Source organism: Phocoena sinus, chromosome 11 (genome assembly GCF_008692025.1).
Source record: "Phocoena sinus isolate mPhoSin1 chromosome 11, mPhoSin1.pri, whole genome shotgun sequence".
NCBI classification, from domain to species: domain Eukaryota; kingdom Metazoa; phylum Chordata; class Mammalia; order Artiodactyla; family Phocoenidae; genus Phocoena; species Phocoena sinus.
In genome coordinates, this window is record NC_045773.1 from 71777585 (window position 1) to 71795904 (window position 18320).

Below are 18320 nucleotides of genomic sequence, written 5' to 3' on the forward strand. Positions count from 1 at the left end.
GCAGAGTTCATGTGGGTGGGTGGCATCCCAATGGTCAATCTGGACAGATAGTCAGCAGAGAAGAGTTTTTTCCAGCTGCTTGGACTAGAGTTTGGAAATTGGCATCCCTCCTCTGAGCAATGTATTTCTACCTGTTCTGAATCAAAACAAAACCAGCCAGAATGTCTTCCATTTGTAGTTACTGTATATACATAATTCACAATTCTAAGATTTTCATGTGTCCTCAAATAGGTATAGCCTTGGAGTTTGTCCAGTTGCAGCCATGTTCCCAACCTAAAATCTCTTTGCAAACATATTATACATTTGGGGATGAAGAATTTAGTCTTTTCAGCCAGTTGCAAATAATAAGCATTGCATATTAAAAATATCACCTTATTTTCAGCTAAGTCAAACTGTAAATTGATTTATATTCTGTGACCTTCTCTTCCATGGCCCAGGGTTATCTAAATTTGGGTTTGGGTTATCTAAAATTCACATAGAGTAACCAAGTAAAACAAAAGGCGGTTTTGATATATTTCAGTGGGTAGAAGACATGGACAAACAATTTAGCAATGAAGGACTGCCATTACTTGGTACGTTTTGGTGGTAATTACAGACGATTACAACAATTAAATACAATTTTCTACCCAATGAAATACCAATGAATAATATCTTCATGTAGAGAAGGTTGAAACAAACATTTGTTTTGGGTGACAGCATCAATTAATAGAAAAATTTCATTTGGAAAATAATTTCATCATAACCATCCACATGTTCACTCTTTTGAAAAACTGTGGGAGCATTTTAAATGTTCAGAGCTTGGGGAGTGAGTAAACAAGTTGCAGCACATCCTCTCAGTGTAGCCAAAAAATGCTTAAGGCCAAGTAATTTATGGTCAAGAGAAGAAAATATGCTTTTGATAGTTAAAAGCAAAAACAAAAAAAAGAAAAAAAGGCCCATGCAATTCCATGTGAACTGTGATCTCGACTTTTTATTTAAATGCCTCTGGATGAGAAAGAAATCAAATAATTACTAACTTCAGGACAAAAATCTTGTCTTTGAAATGAAAAGTACGTTTAGAAGCTATTCACAACCTATATATATTTTTTAAAAAGCCAAGTTTACCATCAGCATTCATATTATTTCAAAAAATCATAGACTCCCTAGTACAGTGTCTTTCTAAGCCTGTAGCCAAAGACCTGTCTGTAGGGTCAGTGTGAGCACAGACTCCACTGCTTGGGCATGGGCAGGCCCATTTGAGGTCGTCTGTGTGCTAAAAATAGAAAGGTAAGAATGATTACATATCTTTGGGGTTCCTCCAGCTCCCGGATTCTATAGATGGTAAGAGGGGGAGAGGATGGGGAGGCTCCTTTGTTCTAAATTCCATACCTCCGCTTTTTCTGAAGCCAGAAGAACAAAGACAGGTGGGGAAGGCTGTTCTTGCTGTCTTGGGCTTCCCTGGGTGGCATCATTTTCCTGAATCCACCTCAGTCCAGGGTCTTGTCCCAGGAAGAGACCTTCTGCTTTGGGGAGGAAGGATGGATGTACAGTAACCAAACGAAACGACCAATTTATGAAGTGACAGTGAGCAATATGACAGCAAGAGCACCAAGCACTCCCAGCCCTGACCCTGGACTTCGCACTCTGTGGGCACCTCCGTGAAAAGCAGTTGGTCTTTAGAGGGGCGCTTGGTTGGAGAGGAATTGGAACCAGACTTCACCTTAGGCAGCTCAAAAAAAAGCTTGATGCCTCACCTACAGGACAGAGGTACACCTGCCCCCAGGTGGGTGGAATGATTCCTTGGGCCAGAACTGCTCCTGGACTTGAGTGGCCAAGCCAGCATTTACCCAGATACTCCCCATTCCTTCCTTCCCTGGCTGACCAGGCCCTCCTTCAGCTGGACAGGGTTTTTTTTTTTTTAAGATTTATTTATTTAATTTATTTTTTTGTCTGCTTCTGGTCTTAGTTGCAGCACGCAGGATCTTTGTTGAGGCATGCGGGGTCTTTCATTGTGGCGTGTGGGCTTCTCTCTGGTTGTGGCGTGCGGGTTTTCTCTTCTCTAGTTGTGGCGTGCGGGTTCCAGAACGTGTGGGCTCTGTAGTTTGCAGCAAGCGGTCTCTAGTTGAGGCCCGTGAGCTCAGTAGTGGTGGGCTTAGTTGCTCTGCAGCAGGTGGGATCTTATTTCCCTGACCAGGGATCGAAGCCGCGTCCCCTGAATTGTAAGGGGGATTCTTTACCACTGGGCCACCAGGGAAGTCCCTGGACAGTCCTTCTTTAGATACTCGAATACCTTTTTTTCCCTGCTAGGGAGGGTCCGGCCCTGGGCGCCCATCTCTGTGGACTTAAAAGTTTCTTTCCAGCTTGGGGCGGGGGTGGAGCGGGCACTCTCACTTCTCCCCTTTCTCCTGGCCCTTCCTGGGCCCTCCTGCGACCTGGGTTAAGTGGGCAGGGGTCTGGGAGGGTCCCTTCTCGCCGAGGGATCGGCCAGAGGGCCGGATCTTCAGGCGGGCGAGAAGGGCTTGTCCAGGATTGACAGGCAGCGCCCTCCCCGCGGCCCGAGCAGCCGCGGCCCCGGGCCCGGAGCCCAGCAGGGGCGTGTCCCCACGCTCACCTGCCATTGGGCAGGTGGGGCAGCCAGAGCTTTGGCAGGGGCCGTATTATAAACGCGGAGCCGGTGGCAGCGGAGCAAGGGCCGTCGCAGAATGGTGGACAGCGTGTACCGGACCCGCTCCCTAGGGGTGGCGGCTGAAGGTCTCCCGGACCAGTACGCGGACGGAGAGGCGGCGCGCGTGTGGCAGCTCTACATCGGGGACACCCGCAGCCGCACCGACGAGTACAAGGCCTGGCTGCTCGGGCTGCTGCGCCAGCACGGCTGCCGGCGGGTGCTTGACGTGGCCTGTGGCACTGGGTGAGCCCGGGCAGGGGCCAGGGGACCGGAGTGAGCGGGAGCGGGGAGCGGGGAGCGGGTGGTGGGGAACCGGGGTGAGTGGCGACCGGGGCATTGGGGCGACGGAGTTGGCTCGGCCCGGGCAGCTTGATCGCAGGACCACGGCCGGGCACGTCAGGGCAGCCTCCTCCGCCGACCCTGAGCGGGGCGGGGGCGCGACGCCAGGGCCAGGAATGAGTGTTTGCCCAGGCAGAACAGGCAGGGCGAGGCCGACGATGGCAGGACGGGGCCCAGGAGACCCAGGGTGAGAGCGAGGGTGTGGGCACATCGGGTGGGGAAGGCAGGTTCAGGAGGGCGGCGCAAAGGCCGGGCTTTGGGGCCACACCGACCTAAGCTCTGTTCGGGCTCCAGCGCTGCAGCGTTAACACTTGTTCGACATGTGCCTCGGCCAAAGTACTGTGCCAGGTGCTTTTGATACACCAGTTTTTAAAATCCTCACAAAACCCCATGAGGTAAGAAGGGATATCCATTTACAGCTGTAGAAATTTGACCTCAGAGAGGTAAAGGTGGAGAGAAGATGCGGACCCAGGTTGTTTAGGGTCTGACCTGTGCTCTGAACCACCATGCTGAGAGTTCCCTGGTGGCCTAGTGGTTAGGGTTTCGCACTTTCACTGCCGAGGGCCCGGGGTTCAACCCCTGTTGGGGGAACTGAGATCTCACGAGCCTTGTGGCGCAGCCAAAAACAAAAACAAAAGAAATCATGCTATACTACCTCCTGTGCTCAAGTTACCTAACTTCCAGGAGCCTCAGTTTGCCCCATCTCTCAAATGGGGATAACACCATCTACCTTACTGGATTGCCATAAGGATTAATGCACCTTTGTAGAATACCTGACTCGGTGCTAAAACAAAAAAGAAAAGTTGCTACCGGGTTCTCAGTAACAGATTTGCCAGGTCAATTGAGGTCAGTGGAGAAAGGCTGGGGACAGGATATAGAGGAGGCAGAAGTGTCCAGCACAGGGTCTCCTCCTTGCCTTCCCAGGCCCCCCTGACTGCCCCTCTCTGCCTGTCATCCCTGGTCCTGCCCAGGGTGGACTCCATCATGCTGGTGGAAGAGGGCTTCAGTGTGACAAGCGTGGATGCCAGTGACAAGATGCTGAAGTATGCGCTTAAAGAGCGCTGGAACCGGCGGCACGAGCCTGCCTTTGACAAGTGGGGTACGTGGGTCCAGCCAGGCGCCCTCAGCCCAGCCACCAAGGACACGGTTCTCTCTGCCCTGAGCTCCTTTAGCTCCTGTGGTGGGTGTTTTGTTTTCCTCAAGGGAGACAGTAAAACCACTGTCATTTCCCTGAAAAGGGAGGCTTAGGCACCAGAATGAGGTATTGAGTACGAGGGGCTAGTTTTAATTATGTTTATAGTGTCTTGTCTTTCCCCCAAATAAAAACCCGTTAAGCACAGAGCCTTTCTTCCCAACCATGGCTTCCTCCTCCCTGGGCCCCTCTTCCCCTTCACCCTCCATGTCCATAATGATCCCCTCCCCCTGACTGGATGGGGAGTCCCTGTGTGTGTCTTAAAGGGGAAACTGAGGCAGGACTCCACTTGGTGGAGGTGGGTACTGCTGGTACCATGGTGCCACCCTGATCCCTCTTCCCCTTCCCGGCCCTCAGTCATTGAAGAAGCCAACTGGATGACTCTGGACAAAGATGTGCCCCAGCCACCACGGGGTGGCTTCGATGCTGTCATCTGCCTTGGAAACAGTTTTGCCCACTTGCCAGACTGCAAAGGTGAGAGAGGATGTGGCCTTGGGCGTGGACACTGCTTTGAACTATATCCTTTCCATGCCCCTGGGGAGGAGAAAGATGGGAGGGAGACTGGTGCTGGGGGCCCTGAGCAGACGCAGCCTCTCTGTCCCTGGCCGGCGGACTTCAGGGGACCAGAGTGAGCACCGGCTGGCCCTGAAGAACATCGCGAGCATGGTGAGGTCAGGGGGTGTGCTGGTCATCGATCATCGCAACTACGACCACATCCTCAGCACAGGCTGCGCACCGCCAGGGAAGAACATCTACTATAAGGTGGGGCCCCTGGGGGAGGGGCCGCCCAGAGAGGGAGGTGTGGTACCGGGGTCCAGGTCCAATCGGTAGTTGCAGAGGCTAACGCAGCTAACCACCACCTGCAGAGTGACCTGACCAAGGACATCACAACATCAGTGCTGACGGTGAACAACAAGGCCCACATGGTGACCCTGGATTACACGGTGCAGGTGCCAGGGACTGGCCAGAGCGGTTCTCCTGACCTGAGGTACCCACCTGGCAAGGCGGGGGTGGGGTGGGGTGAGGGTGCTGAGACCACCAGTCCTCATGGTTGGTCAGGGGCTCTGTTGCAGTAAGTTCCGGCTCTCCTACTACCCTCACTGTCTGGCATCCTTTACGGAGCTGCTTCAAACAGCCTTCGGGGGCAAGTGCCAACACAGCGTCCTGGGTGACTTCAAGCCTTACAAGACGGGCCAGGCCTACATTCCCTGCTACTTCATCCACGTGCTCAAGAAGACAGACTGAACAAGCCCTCAGCTCCCACAGCCCTCTGCCCAGGCGCTGCCAGGCTCTGTCTGGAGAGGAGGTACCAGCAGCCCCACACCAAGCCCAGCCCCCTCCAGCGCAGATCTTGCGGGTGTGGGGAGGGGCAGACTGCAGCTGGGGGACAGGGATTTGGGTTCAGGCAGATGGAAGGCTGAACAATATAGTTCCTGCCGTTTTCAGGTTCTGTGTACCTTGTGTTTGTATCAGAAGGATCAGGCTCCTGCGGTGCCCGCCCTGCCCTCCCGAGTTTACTCCGCCACCGGCTTGCTCTTCTCCATGCCAACCTTTTAGACCACAACACCAGCAGGGGGCAGCATATGCTTTATTTTCAGCCACAGATGGGGCTCCCTCAGGACCTGATCCTTCCTCCTGAGCAGAGGGGCCTTAGTCCTGCAGCTGGCCTGGAGGGCGGACAGGTGGGAAGAGGATGCCTCCTGAGCTCTCTCGGGGCTCCTGATGCCACTCGGCACTCGAGGGAGTGCCTGGAGGTAGACAGAGTTCAGGTGGGTCGGTGGCACTGGCCTGAGAAAGAGCCTTTGCTCTCTCAGGTCTCTGTGGAGATACCTTTAGCCCCTGCAGGCAGGGTCCCGGGCTGCAGGAGGCTCCTAGCAGGCAGCAAACTTGCGCTGGATGCTCTTGTACCGGAGCAGCTCGTGCTCGCTCACCGAGGGCTGTAGCCGGGCTGCAGCCTGTAGCAGGTCCTCCGTGGTGAGCAGCAGTGCCGAGCTCCCGGGCTCCAGGCCTGGGGGTGACAAGGGGGGGAGGCCAGCTGGGGCACGGAGGCTGTGGTCTCTGCCCAAGCAGGGGAGCACCCTGGTAGGCACCTTCTTGCCCAGAGTCCCCCAGGGGTCAACAGTCCCTCCTCTGAAATCCAGAACCAGGCCTGGTGCCCACTAGGTCCTTGGCTGACCTCTGGGGCTGGTGAGTGGCTCACCTTCCTCCAGGTCCCGAACCCTGCGTTTGAGGGCAGCTGTCATGGCATCGGAGCATAGGGAGTAGAGGTCTGCGCCCGTCAGCTGGGGTGGGCAGTGGTCCAGCACGTCCACCAGGCTCACAGAGGGCTCGAGCCTGAATCTGTTGTGGGGATACAGGAAACAAAGAGACTTACCTGGCACCCCCTACTCTGTCAGAAGGCATCCCTGACCAGCTTACTGTGCACTCTGCACTTATCCCCTAACCATCCCGAGGCCCAAGCCCTGTGGGGGTCTCCCTCTAACAGGGCATACTTGCGCGTGATGGCGGTCAGAACACGCAGCTGGGAGGCGCGGTCCTCGCTCACTCCTACAAACACCAACTTGTCAAACCTTTAAGGAGACAGCTGGGCGTGAGTGCCAGGGTGCCTGGCATGAGGGTGGAGAGGCACCGGATGGGGGTCAAGGGACAGGCCCAAATGGGCCTGGCGGAGGTGAAAGGTACGGGGTGCACACCTGCCGGGCCTCAGAAGGGCAGGGTCCAGGAGGTCTGGTCTGTTGGTGGCTCCAATCACAAACACATCCTGAGTGCTGTGAAGCCCGTCCAGCTCGGCCAGGAGCTGAGACACCACCCTGTGAAGGAGGAAGTGAAGGTGAGAGAGTGCCTGGTCCATCCTCAGCCTCTGCCCTGCCTGTGGTGTTCCGTGCAGGCTGTCTCCACAGGGCCCCCTGCCCGGTTGTGCTCTGTGTACCCCTCCACACAGGCCCCCATCTCCTCAATGCCCCACACCCAATTCCACGGCCCCTTTTAGCTTCTGTTACACTATCGCAGAACCAGTAGGGCAGGAGCTCTTCGGCTCCGAAGACTAGTGCAACCTGTCTCACATCCCTCTGTCCTGGACCCCAGATTCCATTCTGGCTCAGACCCCCACCTGTCCATCACACCTCCAGAGTCTCCACTTCGCCCCCGGCTTGGGGCCAAGGAGTCCAGTTCATCAAAGAAGATGATGCATGGAGCTGCGGCCCTGGCCCTGGCAAACACTTAGGAGAGAGAAGGGCCCACAGGACAGGGAAGCCCAGGGTGGGTTTGAAGTCAGGAGATGGGGAGGGAAACCCATGTTGACAACTCATCACTAGCACTTCAGGTAAGAGGCCCCACCCAGCAGGAACCTGACCTGGGGAGAGGAAGACTAGCAGTGACCGCGAGCAGCCTGAGGGTAGGGGCGGCTCAGGGGGCCAGAAGCCCTGCCCCCACCCCCCACTCACCTTGCCGTACATTCTCCTCGCTTTGGCCCACGTACATGTTGATCAGCTCGGGCCCCTTCACGCTGAGGGAGGGGATGGGAGAGGGTGAAACTCCTCAGACGCAGAAAACACACAACACACCTCCTGCCCCCTGCCGCTGCCCCCAATCCACCCACCCTCCCTGCCAGGCCCCCTCGCCACCTGAGGAAGGTGAGGCTGCACTCAGTGGCTACTGCCTTGGCCAGGAGGGTCTTGCCCGTGCCAGGGGGCCCGTGGAGCAGAAGGCCGGAGCGCCTCAGGCCCAGGCTCAGCAGCTCAGGGTGCTCTAGAGGGAGCTGAATAGTCTCCAGAATCTCCTTCTTCACCTCCTGCAGCCCGCCCACATCGTGCCAGGACACCAGGGGGATCTAGGAGATGGAAAGGGCACAGTTGGACACGTGCTGGTGGAGGGAGCTCCGGTCCCACCTCCAAGGACCTGGAGTGTCTACCTTGGGGGCTCCGACGGCCTGGGAGTGAGCTGACTGCAGCTGCTCCAGCGCCTGCCCAAAGTCCTCAGCCAGGAGAGGAAAGCCAGCAGCACACAGCTCCCCCTCATCCTCCGCACTCAAGCCACCTGCCCAGCTGCAAAGGAAAATCCAGGGAGGCCTCTGGAGGACCTAACCTGAGGTCTCCTCCCCATAAGGGCCCTCACCCTCCTCCCTTCCTCACCAGCTCCTACCCACCCATACCGCCTCTTGCCGCCTTGCCCCTCCTGTGCCCAATTTCTTTACCCCGAGTTCTTGATCCTGGTGCAGGCTGCCCGGCTGCTGTGGGTCAAAAGGGCATAGAGATCCCCTACCACAAAGCCCTGGGGAACCACAGGAGAGGACACGTGAGCAGGTCACAGTAGGCAGGAACCCTTGCGGGGCTGGACCCCTGGCTGGAGCAGAGGCCCATCACTGATGCCTCGGGTTTTCTACCCTCACTTGCACACTTGCATGGCAGCAGGACTGAGTACCCCCGGCAAAGAGTGCAGGGCGGCCCGTATCCTGCCTGGGTACTCACTGCACACCGCCGTGCCAGCTGCGCCAGGTTCACCTCTTGGCCCAGTGGGAGGTGGGCAGTGAGGGCCCGCAGGATGCTGAGCCGCTGCCCCTCTGACAGCACAGGCACCTCCAGCTCGTGAGGAAACGCTGTCTGCACATCCACAGGCAGGTCCTGGGCCCGGCTTGTGGTGGCCACGACCATCAGGGGAGGGCAGCTGCAGACAGGGAGTGGGCAGCACTCAGGGCAAGAAGGTGGCTGGCAGCCCCTGAGCACTGCCTCGTCCTGAGGCTGGTGCAGGAGGGCAGGGAGGAGGGTAGGGCTGGGATGGGACAGGGAGATGGGCGCCCCAAAGCTTCCTGGATGGGGCATCCCCCCTACACAGGGCGCTCAGTGAGGGCAGAGGCTGTGCTTTAGTGTCCCCCAAGAAATACCAGGGACTGCATCCTCCTCCCTCTGGGTACCCCCATGCCCCTCAGCTCAGGGCTGCCTGGAGAGCAGCCAGATGGGCAGCAGACGTCTAAGAAGCCACTGAGGGGGTGGTGAAGAGAGGGCTGGACCCTACCCCCTTCCAGGCCCAGCGCTGGATGATACCTGGGGAGGGGGTCTTCATCCAGGAGGAGGCGACGCAGTGTGGCCACCACACGGGCATCCTCGCCTAACCCATCACGGTCCCGGCCCAGCAGGTCCACAGCTGTCAGCAACAGAACCACAGGCCGGCAGCGCCCGGCCCGGGAGAAAGTGGCCTGCAGTTTTGTCTCCACAGCCCCGCTACTGTCTGCACAGAGGCTGGAGCAGGGCACCTGGGGAGGGGGTCCCGATGGGCCTGTGAGCAAGGGAGCAGGGGTGACTGGGGCAGGAGAATGGAGGGAGGAGTCACTAGAAGGTACAGGCCATCTCTTTTTGGAGGGCAGGGATGGGGGAGGAAGGTAACACTGGCCAAGTCCTAACTCTTCTTTACCCTAACCTCATTTCCTGGACTGTCCACCAAAACCTTGGAGCATCCTCCTTCTTGAAAGCATCTCTCAGTAGCTCAGCATCACGGGACTATGCCTGACCCACTGGCCCACTAGGCTGAGGTGGCAGGGTCAGGCTTGTAGCCAGGGGGAGAGGGAGAATCTGGGCTGGGGAGGAGACGTGGTTGGGATCTACTCTCCAGGGACCCTCACCTTCAGTAAGTGGAGCCCGAGGCAGCTGCAGGCGGCAGCGACTGCAGTGGTCTTCCCACTGCCCGGGGGGCCCCGTAGAAGGACACTGCCTGTTCCTGTCAGCAGGGCACCCCTGCAACCAGAGAAGAGACGTTTGTTTCCTCCATTCTGCCCAAATGTGAGAGTCCCCAGTGACACAGGGCCCCTTGGATCCAGAAAGCAGACACCATCCTTGAAGCAAACCCCCTCCCCAACCCTCGGGGCTGTCGCCACATGGTGAGGCCATATTTCCCACACCACCTTGGTACTCTGGCAGGGGCATGGAGCATATCCAGCAGCTGAGACTAATTCTCTTTTGTCATCAAGAAAGTCTTGGCTATTCTGTCTGGTTTGGATTGTACTGGGCGGAATTAGGGAGGCGTGTGTGGCTACACTTAGGCCACTGGTATGAGGACCTGTGTCTTTCAGGTACAGGATGGTGAAGGTCAGGATGGCTAGTGGGCTCCCCAAGGGGAATGGCAGTCTCAGAGACAGTTGTCCCCAGTGGAGATTCTTCCTCCATAGCTGACCCTGGAGGACCGTGGTTATCCCAGGAAAGGAGCCTGGGAATTTGCTTACAGAAAGGACATGGGCTAGTGGCCTGGGCCTAACAGTTGGAGGGAGGTCCACCTAATTCTTCCACTCTGAACAGGGCATTAGGAACTACTTGTCTGGCCTGCCGCTCCTCCAGGGACGTTCTCAGCAGGCTTTTCTCACACAGAGGCCTCACTCACCCTGGCTGGAGGCGAGGCTTCAGGGCAGCACAGAGCTCAGTCACCAAGCCCTCCAGGCCTGGAGGAGACAAGCTGCTCCAGGGGGTGGATTCACCTGAAGGGAGCCTTGGAACAAGGCTCAGGGTAGAACCCACCTGTGAAAGGTGGGAGGAAGCTTTAGTTTCTAGAAGTTTTTTTTTTTTTTAATTTATTTTATGGTTAACTTACAATGTTGTGTTAATTTCTACTGTACAGCAAAGTGATTCAGTTATATAAACATACACATTATTTTTCATATTCTTTTCCATTATGGTTTATCCCAGGACACTGAATATAGTTCCCTGTGCTATATAGTAGGACTTTGTTGTTTATCCATTCTATATATAATAGTTTGCATCTGCTAATACCAAACTCCCAGTCCATCCCTCCCCCACCCTCCTTCCCCCTTGGCAACCACAAGTCTGTTCTCTAGAAGTTCTTTCTGCTCCTTTCCCCAAGTCTACCCCCACCGCTAGGGCCTCACCAAGTACAAGGAGGTGTGGGTGGTGTCAGCTACGTAGGCCCTGGTTGGCCCATCCGGAGCTTCCCCAACTGTTTTCTTCACTTTAAAAAACATCTCCCGCCACCTGCAGGAAAGAGGCCCAATGAACCCCAGATCCAGAGCACACACACCCCTCCCCAAGGGCAAGGTGGCTGTCTCAGTCAGAGGTCCACTGCAGGGACAAACTCAAGAGCAGCATAAATACATGTCCCTAGACATGGCGGAGGTGGGGAGGAAGTGGGGAACGTGGAGGAAAAGGAAAGCAGATGGTCTTTCTTATCTCCCTGACTGGATCACATGCATTTTGAGTGCAGGAACTGTGCCTGTCCTCCGCATCCCTCATGACAACATCACCTGAGGGTGTGTTTCTTCAGGTAAAAGGCCTGCCCACCCACTCCAATGGGAGAAGCCACCCCTGCACCAAGCAGTGACCATCTGACTGTTTTCACTGGCTTCGGAACAGTCTCTCCCTCAAATACGTACCCACCAAGGCCACCCAAAACCTCAGAGGAAAGAGTCCCTTGGCTCTTATTCAAGCATCCACAAACCCTAACTGCGGGCAGATCCCTTCACAATGACATTTAATGATTAATGATTCTCTGTTTTGGCTGCACATTAGAATTATCTGTGAAACTTAAAAAAAAAAAATCAACATCTCTCAAATACTGTATGATTCCATTCAGTAGATTAGTGGCTGCCAGGAGCTGAGGGAAGGAGGGAACAGGGAGTGACTGCTAATGGGGAGGGGTTTCTTTCTGGGGTGATGAACATGTTCTGGAATTAGTGATGTTGATGGCACAACCTTGAGAATAAATTAAGAGCCACCGAATTGTACACTTTAAAAGCATGAATTTTGGGCTTCCCTGGTGGCGCAGTTGTTGAGAGTCCGCTTGCCGATGAAGGGGACACGGGTTCGTGCCCCGGTGCGGGAGGATCCCACATGCCGCGGAGTGGTTGGGCCCGTGAGCCATGGCCGCTGGGCCTACGCGTCCGGAGCCTGTGCTCCGCAACGGGAGAGGCCACAGCGGTGGGAGGCCCGCGTACCGCAAAAAAAAAAAAAAAAAAAAAAAAGCATGAATTTTATGGTATGTGAATTATATCTCAATTTAAAAATTAACATTTTCCTTCCTTTGGAAAAAAATAAAGACTGCACAGGTCCCAGCCTCACCCTGCTGCTCCAATAGGTCTGGGGTGGGACTCACGCATTTGTATTTTTCGAAAGCTCCCGGCCATAACCAGGGCTGTGCAGTCACTGGCTAGTGTCAGAGTGAGTTAGGGTTACTCAGCCTACTAAGGGGGCGGGTAGCAGATAGCAGTCACGAGTCCAATTTTCCAGATAAAGAAATGAACTACTCCCATCTCTAATCCTCAGGCAGAACAGCAATGACAGAACCTGGGCCTCTTTAAGGTCCAATCAGGGTGCAAATTCCTTTGCTCAGCGCCTCACAGTCACAGAACTGCTCCCTCTGGCAGCACAGGAGGGTGGGGGTGGGAATGCTTTCAGGTGGAGGGGGAAGCATACCAGGTTAGTATTATGAAACTCACGTAACCATAGGCAGTGATTGTGGTAAAAACTAGAACATAAGGAAAACGGTCCTACTGTTATTCATTATAAATAAATGATGGAAATAAATAAATAAATAAATGATGGGTGGGTCCATAACCTAGACTCAGTCAGGCTGAACATCCTGTCAGAGTGCATACGGCAGGCAGTGGAATCCAAGGAGGAACAGCACTGAGGCGGGGAGGGGGAGGGAGACATGCCCACCCCCTTCCACGGAGAGTGGAGAGACCACCTCAGTGAGCACACGGGCCAGACCTCTGGAACATATCTGGACACTGCTGAGGAACACCGGGTTGCGTTCCCGAGAGCCAGATGGGAAACAGTGGAGCTGGAACCCATAGGCCTGGCGTGGGAAAGCAGAACGCTGGGGAGTCTGAAGGGGCTATAGTGGACTTCCTTGCCAGGGATCACAGAAGCCTCCCTGCAGGGCTTCCCTTACCAAGTCCAAGAAGTGGGGCTAAAGCACTCATCTCTGTCCTTGGACCCACCTGTCCATCCAAACCCTGCTTTCCAGGACCTGCTCAGGGTGGAAGAACCATGTGCTCAGCACTCAGAGGAGGGAGACAGGTCTCCAGGGGGCTGGAATGGCAGAGGTCCAGGAACAGGATGGGCTTGCCAGTCTGCCTCAGGAGGGCCTAGTGCCTGTTTTCCTTTCAAAGTACAAAGGGTGGGCATTCTGCAGTTTTCCTACAGAAAGCTAGCTCATAGACATTTGCTATATTTAAGATGGGATACAGAGTAGGAAGTGATGGATAGCAGCCTGGCATTCTCCACCAGGCCCCAGTTGTAGATTTGAACTGGGAAAGCTCAAAGAGGTGCCCTGCAGCGCCAAGTGGGATTACATGGGGCACTTCCAGCCCCTTCCTCTAGGTACCACAGCCCTGAGACTGGGGAGACAAGAGTGCTGGCCAGAACCCAGCTCTGAATACCGACCAAGGACGAATCACGCGCTCCAGACAAGGTGTCCCTCTCTTGGCAGAGGGCCCAGGCTGGCTCGGCCCGGAACCTTGGGCACTATGGCTCTTATGCCCAAGTTCCTGCAGGCGGGTCCCACCACCTCAATGAGGTTTCCTGGAAAGTTGGGTTAGTGTACCTACCAGCTGTCTTCTCCTTCTAGTAAATCCCTACAGGAAATCAGTCCTGGGGTGTGGAGGTACACATTCTTCCCCCTTCACATTAGGCCAAGTGGTCTCTGAATTCTTCACCTCACCATTTTACATGCAACTTCTGTAGTCAGAGTCAACAGGAGGAGGAGAAAGGTTGGACTCCTTGTTTTGGGTCCCTAGCTCAGTTATGCTCTATTTCTCATTCTGTTGAGGATAAGTAAAGAGGGAAGGCCTCCCAAGGACAGCAGAAATCCCTCCCTCCCCTGCCTTGGGAGACAGGATTGAAAGCAGCATGTGCACATTCCATCCATTAGGGTAGAAATCAGGGCCTGGGTCTCCCCCTGCTGAGTGTATGGGAGGTGTGGCCTAAGCAACACTGGTTAAGAATGGAAAGCAAGGAATCTCACCTTGGTCTAGGCCATTAAACTGTTCTAAATGCTTTACTTTATCTAGGACCACCAATCGATTTGAGGATAAACACCCCCAAAAGCTAGCAGGCTGTGGTTCTTAATTCTTTTTTCAGTCACACGCCTATTTGAGAACCTGAAGAAGGTATGTGCCTTCTGTCCAGAAATATGCGTGACAACAACAAAATGTTCTTATGCACAAAATTATTCCATTCAACTTGAGGACTCCTGCACCCAGGTTAAGAATCCCAGCTGTAGGAAAGGAGGCAGCTGCGTACCTGGGCAGTTTCTCTGGGCTTCCTTCCAGGATCTCTACTTGTCCGACTGTTGGCACACACAGAACATCCCCTTCCTGGACTGCCCTGTAACACAGCGGTGGCCCTGGTCAGCTCACGATGGGAGTCAAGAGCATGGGCCTGACACATGCCCGCACAGCCAACCCCAACATGCAGACTATTTCTTAGGGGCCTCCTGCCCACCCAGAGATCCCAAGCAGTTGTACAGAGAACAAGCCTGACCTAGAAAGAGCAGCAGGAAATGGCAGAGAGGCTAGAGAGGGGATCAGAGACCAGAGGGAGGCAAAGCAGGATCCCGGCTGCTTTGGGGTCTTCCCAAATCAAAGTGGTTTCTCAGTTTAGGATGGCTGGATTCACCTCCTGGTCCAGATTACTCTTCTATTGTCCGCCTGACACAGCAAGAGGCTTCTAGCCATAATATTGCCTTAAACTGTGGCTTTTTAAAATCAGATGCTCTGTGGTACCTGAATCTAAGGCATGGGATAGGAGGAGAGCAATGAGGGTAAGATGCTATCCTCCTGAAACGGGGACGCAGCTAACCTGGGTGTCTGAAAGTGCCGGTAAAGAACATGGTCATACGTTCCATTATTGCTGTAGTGAGGAGAGGACACAATTTCGATGTGTAACTCTTTGGCAAACGGAGGCCCAGGCAGCACTGAGCAGCTTCCTTTGTCTTCAGGGGTGCTGGAGCCCTCCAAGTATCTCTATTAGAGAAATAACCACCACCTTATAACCTTCTCCCAAGGAGTCAGGCTCTACCCAATCCCTTAGCAATCAATATTTCTGCTTCCATCCTTTATCCTTTCCATAACCATAAGGCTTGTGGGAGAGGAGACCTAAGGTAGCAGAGCTGAATACCTATATCTTCCTGAGAAAACAGAAACCTCTCCTTCTAATGGGCACCAGGAAGAGATTTCTGACTCTGACTTTTCTGACTCTCCCTCCAAAAAGTTCACCAGGAAAGATAACCATTCCGTAATACCTTTATACTGGCCCAGAGCCAGTGAAACAGTAAAGACATTTAATGCCCACAAGTCATTTGAGTGACACCAGGCAGCCACTGGGAATATTAATTGGACATTAGTGGGGACACTCTGAATTCAGGCTGTAGTTAAGGGATATGATCACAATGAAGCTGAAAGGGCTGCGTTAGCTGAATGAGCTCCAGTCTGAGTAATCCAGTATTTTCCCTCCATTCAGAAGGAAATCCACACCTAACTCCCAATCGTGCGTATCTTATATCTCTTTTTGACATCCCATAGCACTAACTGGCTATGCCAGCATTACCTAATATAACTTTCTACAGTGATAGAATTGTTCTATATTAACATGTGGATGTTGAACACTCAACATATGCCTAAAGCAATTAACGAACTGAATTTTTTACTGCATTACTTTCACTTGATTTAACGCGCCACCAAGGGGCTAGTGGCTTCCATACCGGAGAGCGCAGGCCTAAACCATACACCTTAATTAAAAAGAAGACTATATTTGTACCCCCAAAATAATTACCTTCTTGAAGTAAACTTCTTAAAGGCAGAAACCAAAAACAACTCCTGGATATATTTAATAAAATATTAAACTTAAACACCAAGCACTAAAGATAATAAAGAGCCCTTCCCTTCAAGGAATTTACAATGTACAGTTGAGCCTTAGACAGATTACATGATCATAACAACACAATAAAATAAATGCTCTCTGAAAGGTACAATGCAAAATGCTATAGTAAGAAGAAGTAATGTTAAATTTGTGGTGGTGAGATTATATAAGGCTTTGAGAAGATAGCGCCACCTTTAGATGGGCCTTCAAGGAAAGCATGGTAGGATTTTAACCGAGGAGGCTAAAAGAATAGGAAGGAACTTGAAGTCAAGGATAGCATGAGCAAAAGTTGGGGGTATCATCCTCCATACTACCCAGTACAATACTGGATACACTGCAGCAATTCAGCAAACAACTGACTAGATTTAGTAGAGTAATATATACAAGTGGTAATTTGTCTGTAATCTTCACCTTTCACCCAAATCGTGAAAGCCCTTCCCATGCACCACCAACATGTTTTTAATTGTAGAGAATGGGTAAACAAGGCTAAGAGGCATTAAGTGAAAAGTCCAAGATCTAAAGGAGTAAGGGACCTAAATTCTACAGCTCTTATCTTCTAATTCAGTTAAGACAAAGAAGAGGGGACAAAGACGAGGAAGCATTCCTGACCTCAGTCTGGTATCCTACCTGAATTTTAAGCTCTCCCACCTCCAGGGGATCACAGCCGAGATTAAAAGCCAGAGTAGCAGGCACGAGGGCCAGTCCGTCAGCGAGGGGCTCTCCCAGCTGCCCAGAGCTGGGTCCCAGCCTTTCACAGAGGTCCCAGCGAGGCTCTAGGACCTGCACCGTGGCCAAGTGTGGCTGGGAAGTGTTCGATGACTCTCCAGCCCGGGTCACCCACACCCATTCGCCCTGGAAGAGGCTGAGGCTACGGAGACAGCTCCGGCTCACCCCCAATGCATCTCCAGTCCCTCCCAGAACTCCCCGGAGTCGCCGGACTGTGCCAGAGGCCGCGAAGGAGGACACCACCGGCGGGGGTGGGGGCCGGCTGCTGTCCTCAGTCTCCGGACCCAGTTTGGCCAGCCCACGGAGCTCAGTCACAGCTAGTCGCGTCCCTGGGCCCAGTAGCCCTTGTAACGCCGGCCGCGTCTCCAGCACCCGCGGTCCGGGTACTGGCAGGGTCTCTCCGCGCCTCACCAGCAACGGCCCGACTCTCGGTCCGAGCCCGGGCCCAGACGAGGTGCCGAGCAGCGCCCAGCCCAGCGCCGGGGGCCGCCGCACCGGCCGCGCCCGCACCCATGCCCCGGAGCCCAGGGCCAGGAGCCGCAACAGCGCGCGGCTCACCAGCAGCTGCGGAGGCCCCGGCCCCTGCTCTTCGGTGCCCGCGCCCGGTCCCTCCAGGGCGGCCACTAGCAGCGCCGGCCCTGCCGGGCTCTCCCCGGCAGGCCGCAGCGCCAGCACCAGGCCCAGCCCCGCCGCAGGCCACGGGCCCCCGGGCGGCAGCAGCACCGCCAACGGGGGTGTCTCCGTCGGGAAGGGCTCCAGGACCCGCAAGACTGCCAGCGCCATGGTGACAGAAAACCAACAAGCACAGAGCACAGCGAAGGATGTCGCCTTCGGGAGCCGGAGAGCCAGACGTCCAAGCGGCTCACACGCCGCTTCCGCTTCCGTCAGGGGAGGTGCGAGGGAAGTGGGCGTGGCGTCTGGTGCAAGAGCTTGCTCCAGGAAGGTGAGCTGAACCTTGGATCGATCCGGGTGGTGCCATGGTGGCAGTAACGCAGTCACTGTGGTCGGGTAGTCTACGCAAGCACCCTTTGAGAAGTGTTTACAGGGATTTACCTTCCGCGCCTGCTTGGGGAGTAACGTCCTGTCAACTACCCTCCCCATAACATGTACTTAACCGTTTATTGAATGATCAATGAATGGTCATTATGTTCTGCATCAAACTCGGCCCACTGCTGGGAGCTATGGGTGGAGTGTTTAGGAAGGAGTCCACTCTGTGGAACTGTAGGCACTGAGGTTTGAGGGTTGTGGGGAAGGTTGCAGAAGGGAGTGATAGGATTATAAAACTGGCTCAGACGGGCTTATGGGGATATGTAGTGGCTGCTGGCTGAATTACTACATGTGATTCATGTAGCCCTGGAGTGTTTGGTGCTGCCACACCTGTTCCAACACATCCTACACAAAACCCACGTTCCAGTGTTTTTTGTCCTGTTTGTTCTACTCCCACCAAGCTTGAAGCAACGACAAAGTAGCCTCACGTTTTCATCTCTCCAAAACCAGATGCTCTCCCCCCACCAATCCTTGCAGACTGGAGATCCATTCCTAACTTTCACCCTACAGAGGA

The 18320-nt window shown here is 54.3% G+C and overlaps 2 protein-coding genes across 5 annotated transcripts; one reads left to right on the forward strand and one right to left on the reverse strand.

Annotated features, from left to right (window-relative positions):
* The first annotated feature begins 1986 nt into the window (after positions 1 to 1986).
* GNMT (glycine N-methyltransferase) lies at positions 1987 to 5628 on the forward strand. The gene is made up of 6 exons (XM_032647624.1): positions 1987 to 2887; positions 3955 to 4082; positions 4533 to 4649; positions 4795 to 4937; positions 5042 to 5163; positions 5249 to 5628. The coding sequence occupies exons 1-6, from the start codon at positions 2682 to 2684 to the stop codon at positions 5418 to 5420; spliced, it is 888 nt and encodes a 295-aa protein (XP_032503515.1). The 5' UTR covers positions 1987 to 2681; the 3' UTR covers positions 5421 to 5628.
* A 117-nt stretch (positions 5629 to 5745) lies between these two features.
* Positions 5746 to 17615, reverse strand: PEX6 (peroxisomal biogenesis factor 6). Of its 4 annotated transcripts, XM_032647628.1 has the most exons (18): positions 16661 to 17615; positions 14975 to 15138; positions 14417 to 14500; positions 11044 to 11146; positions 10542 to 10675; positions 9790 to 9901; positions 9215 to 9423; positions 8642 to 8837; positions 8368 to 8444; positions 8086 to 8218; positions 7799 to 8004; positions 7619 to 7680; positions 7285 to 7393; positions 6869 to 6985; positions 6668 to 6745; positions 6376 to 6515; positions 6006 to 6183; positions 5746 to 5923 (listed from the first exon to the last, which is right to left on the reverse strand). In XM_032647628.1, exons 1-17 carry the CDS (start codon positions 17540 to 17542, stop codon positions 6047 to 6049), a joined length of 2943 nt encoding a protein of 980 aa, XP_032503519.1. In that variant the 5' UTR covers positions 17543 to 17615; the 3' UTR covers positions 5746 to 5923; positions 6006 to 6046. The 4 variants fall into 4 exon arrangements, with proteins under 4 accessions (XP_032503519.1, XP_032503522.1, XP_032503521.1 ...); XM_032647631.1 differs by having other exon boundaries at positions 5746 to 6183; positions 15014 to 15138; XM_032647630.1 differs by having other exon boundaries at positions 5746 to 6183; positions 8675 to 8837.
* Between the last annotated feature and the right edge of the window lie 705 nt (positions 17616 to 18320).

What these genes read in the sequence shown, in the direction of transcription:
- GNMT (XM_032647624.1), top strand. Translation starts at nt 2,682, where the DNA reads ATGGTGGACAGCGTGTACCGGACCCGCTCCCTAGGGGTGGCGGCTGAA. An exon ending in GACGTGGCCTGTGGCACTGG is followed by an intron (nt 2,888 to 3,954) that starts GTGAGCCCGGGC and finishes GGTCCTGCCCAG; the next exon opens with GGTGGACTCCATCATGCTGG. An exon ending in CCACTTGCCAGACTGCAAAG is followed by an intron (nt 4,650 to 4,794) that starts GTGAGAGAGGAT and finishes GGCGGACTTCAG; the next exon opens with GGGACCAGAGTGAGCACCGG.
- PEX6 (XM_032647628.1), bottom strand. Translation starts at nt 17,542, where the DNA reads ATGGCGCTGGCAGTCTTGCGGGTCCTGGAGCCCTTCCCGACGGAGACA. An exon ending in TGGGAGAGCTTAAAATTCAG is followed by an intron (nt 15,139 to 16,660) that starts GTAGGATACCAG and finishes TTTCTCTAATAG; the next exon opens with AGATACTTGGAGGGCTCCAG. An exon ending in GCCCTTCTGAGGCCCGGCAG is followed by an intron (nt 6,746 to 6,868) that starts GTGTGCACCCCG and finishes GTCTCCTTAAAG; the next exon opens with GTTTGACAAGTTGGTGTTTG.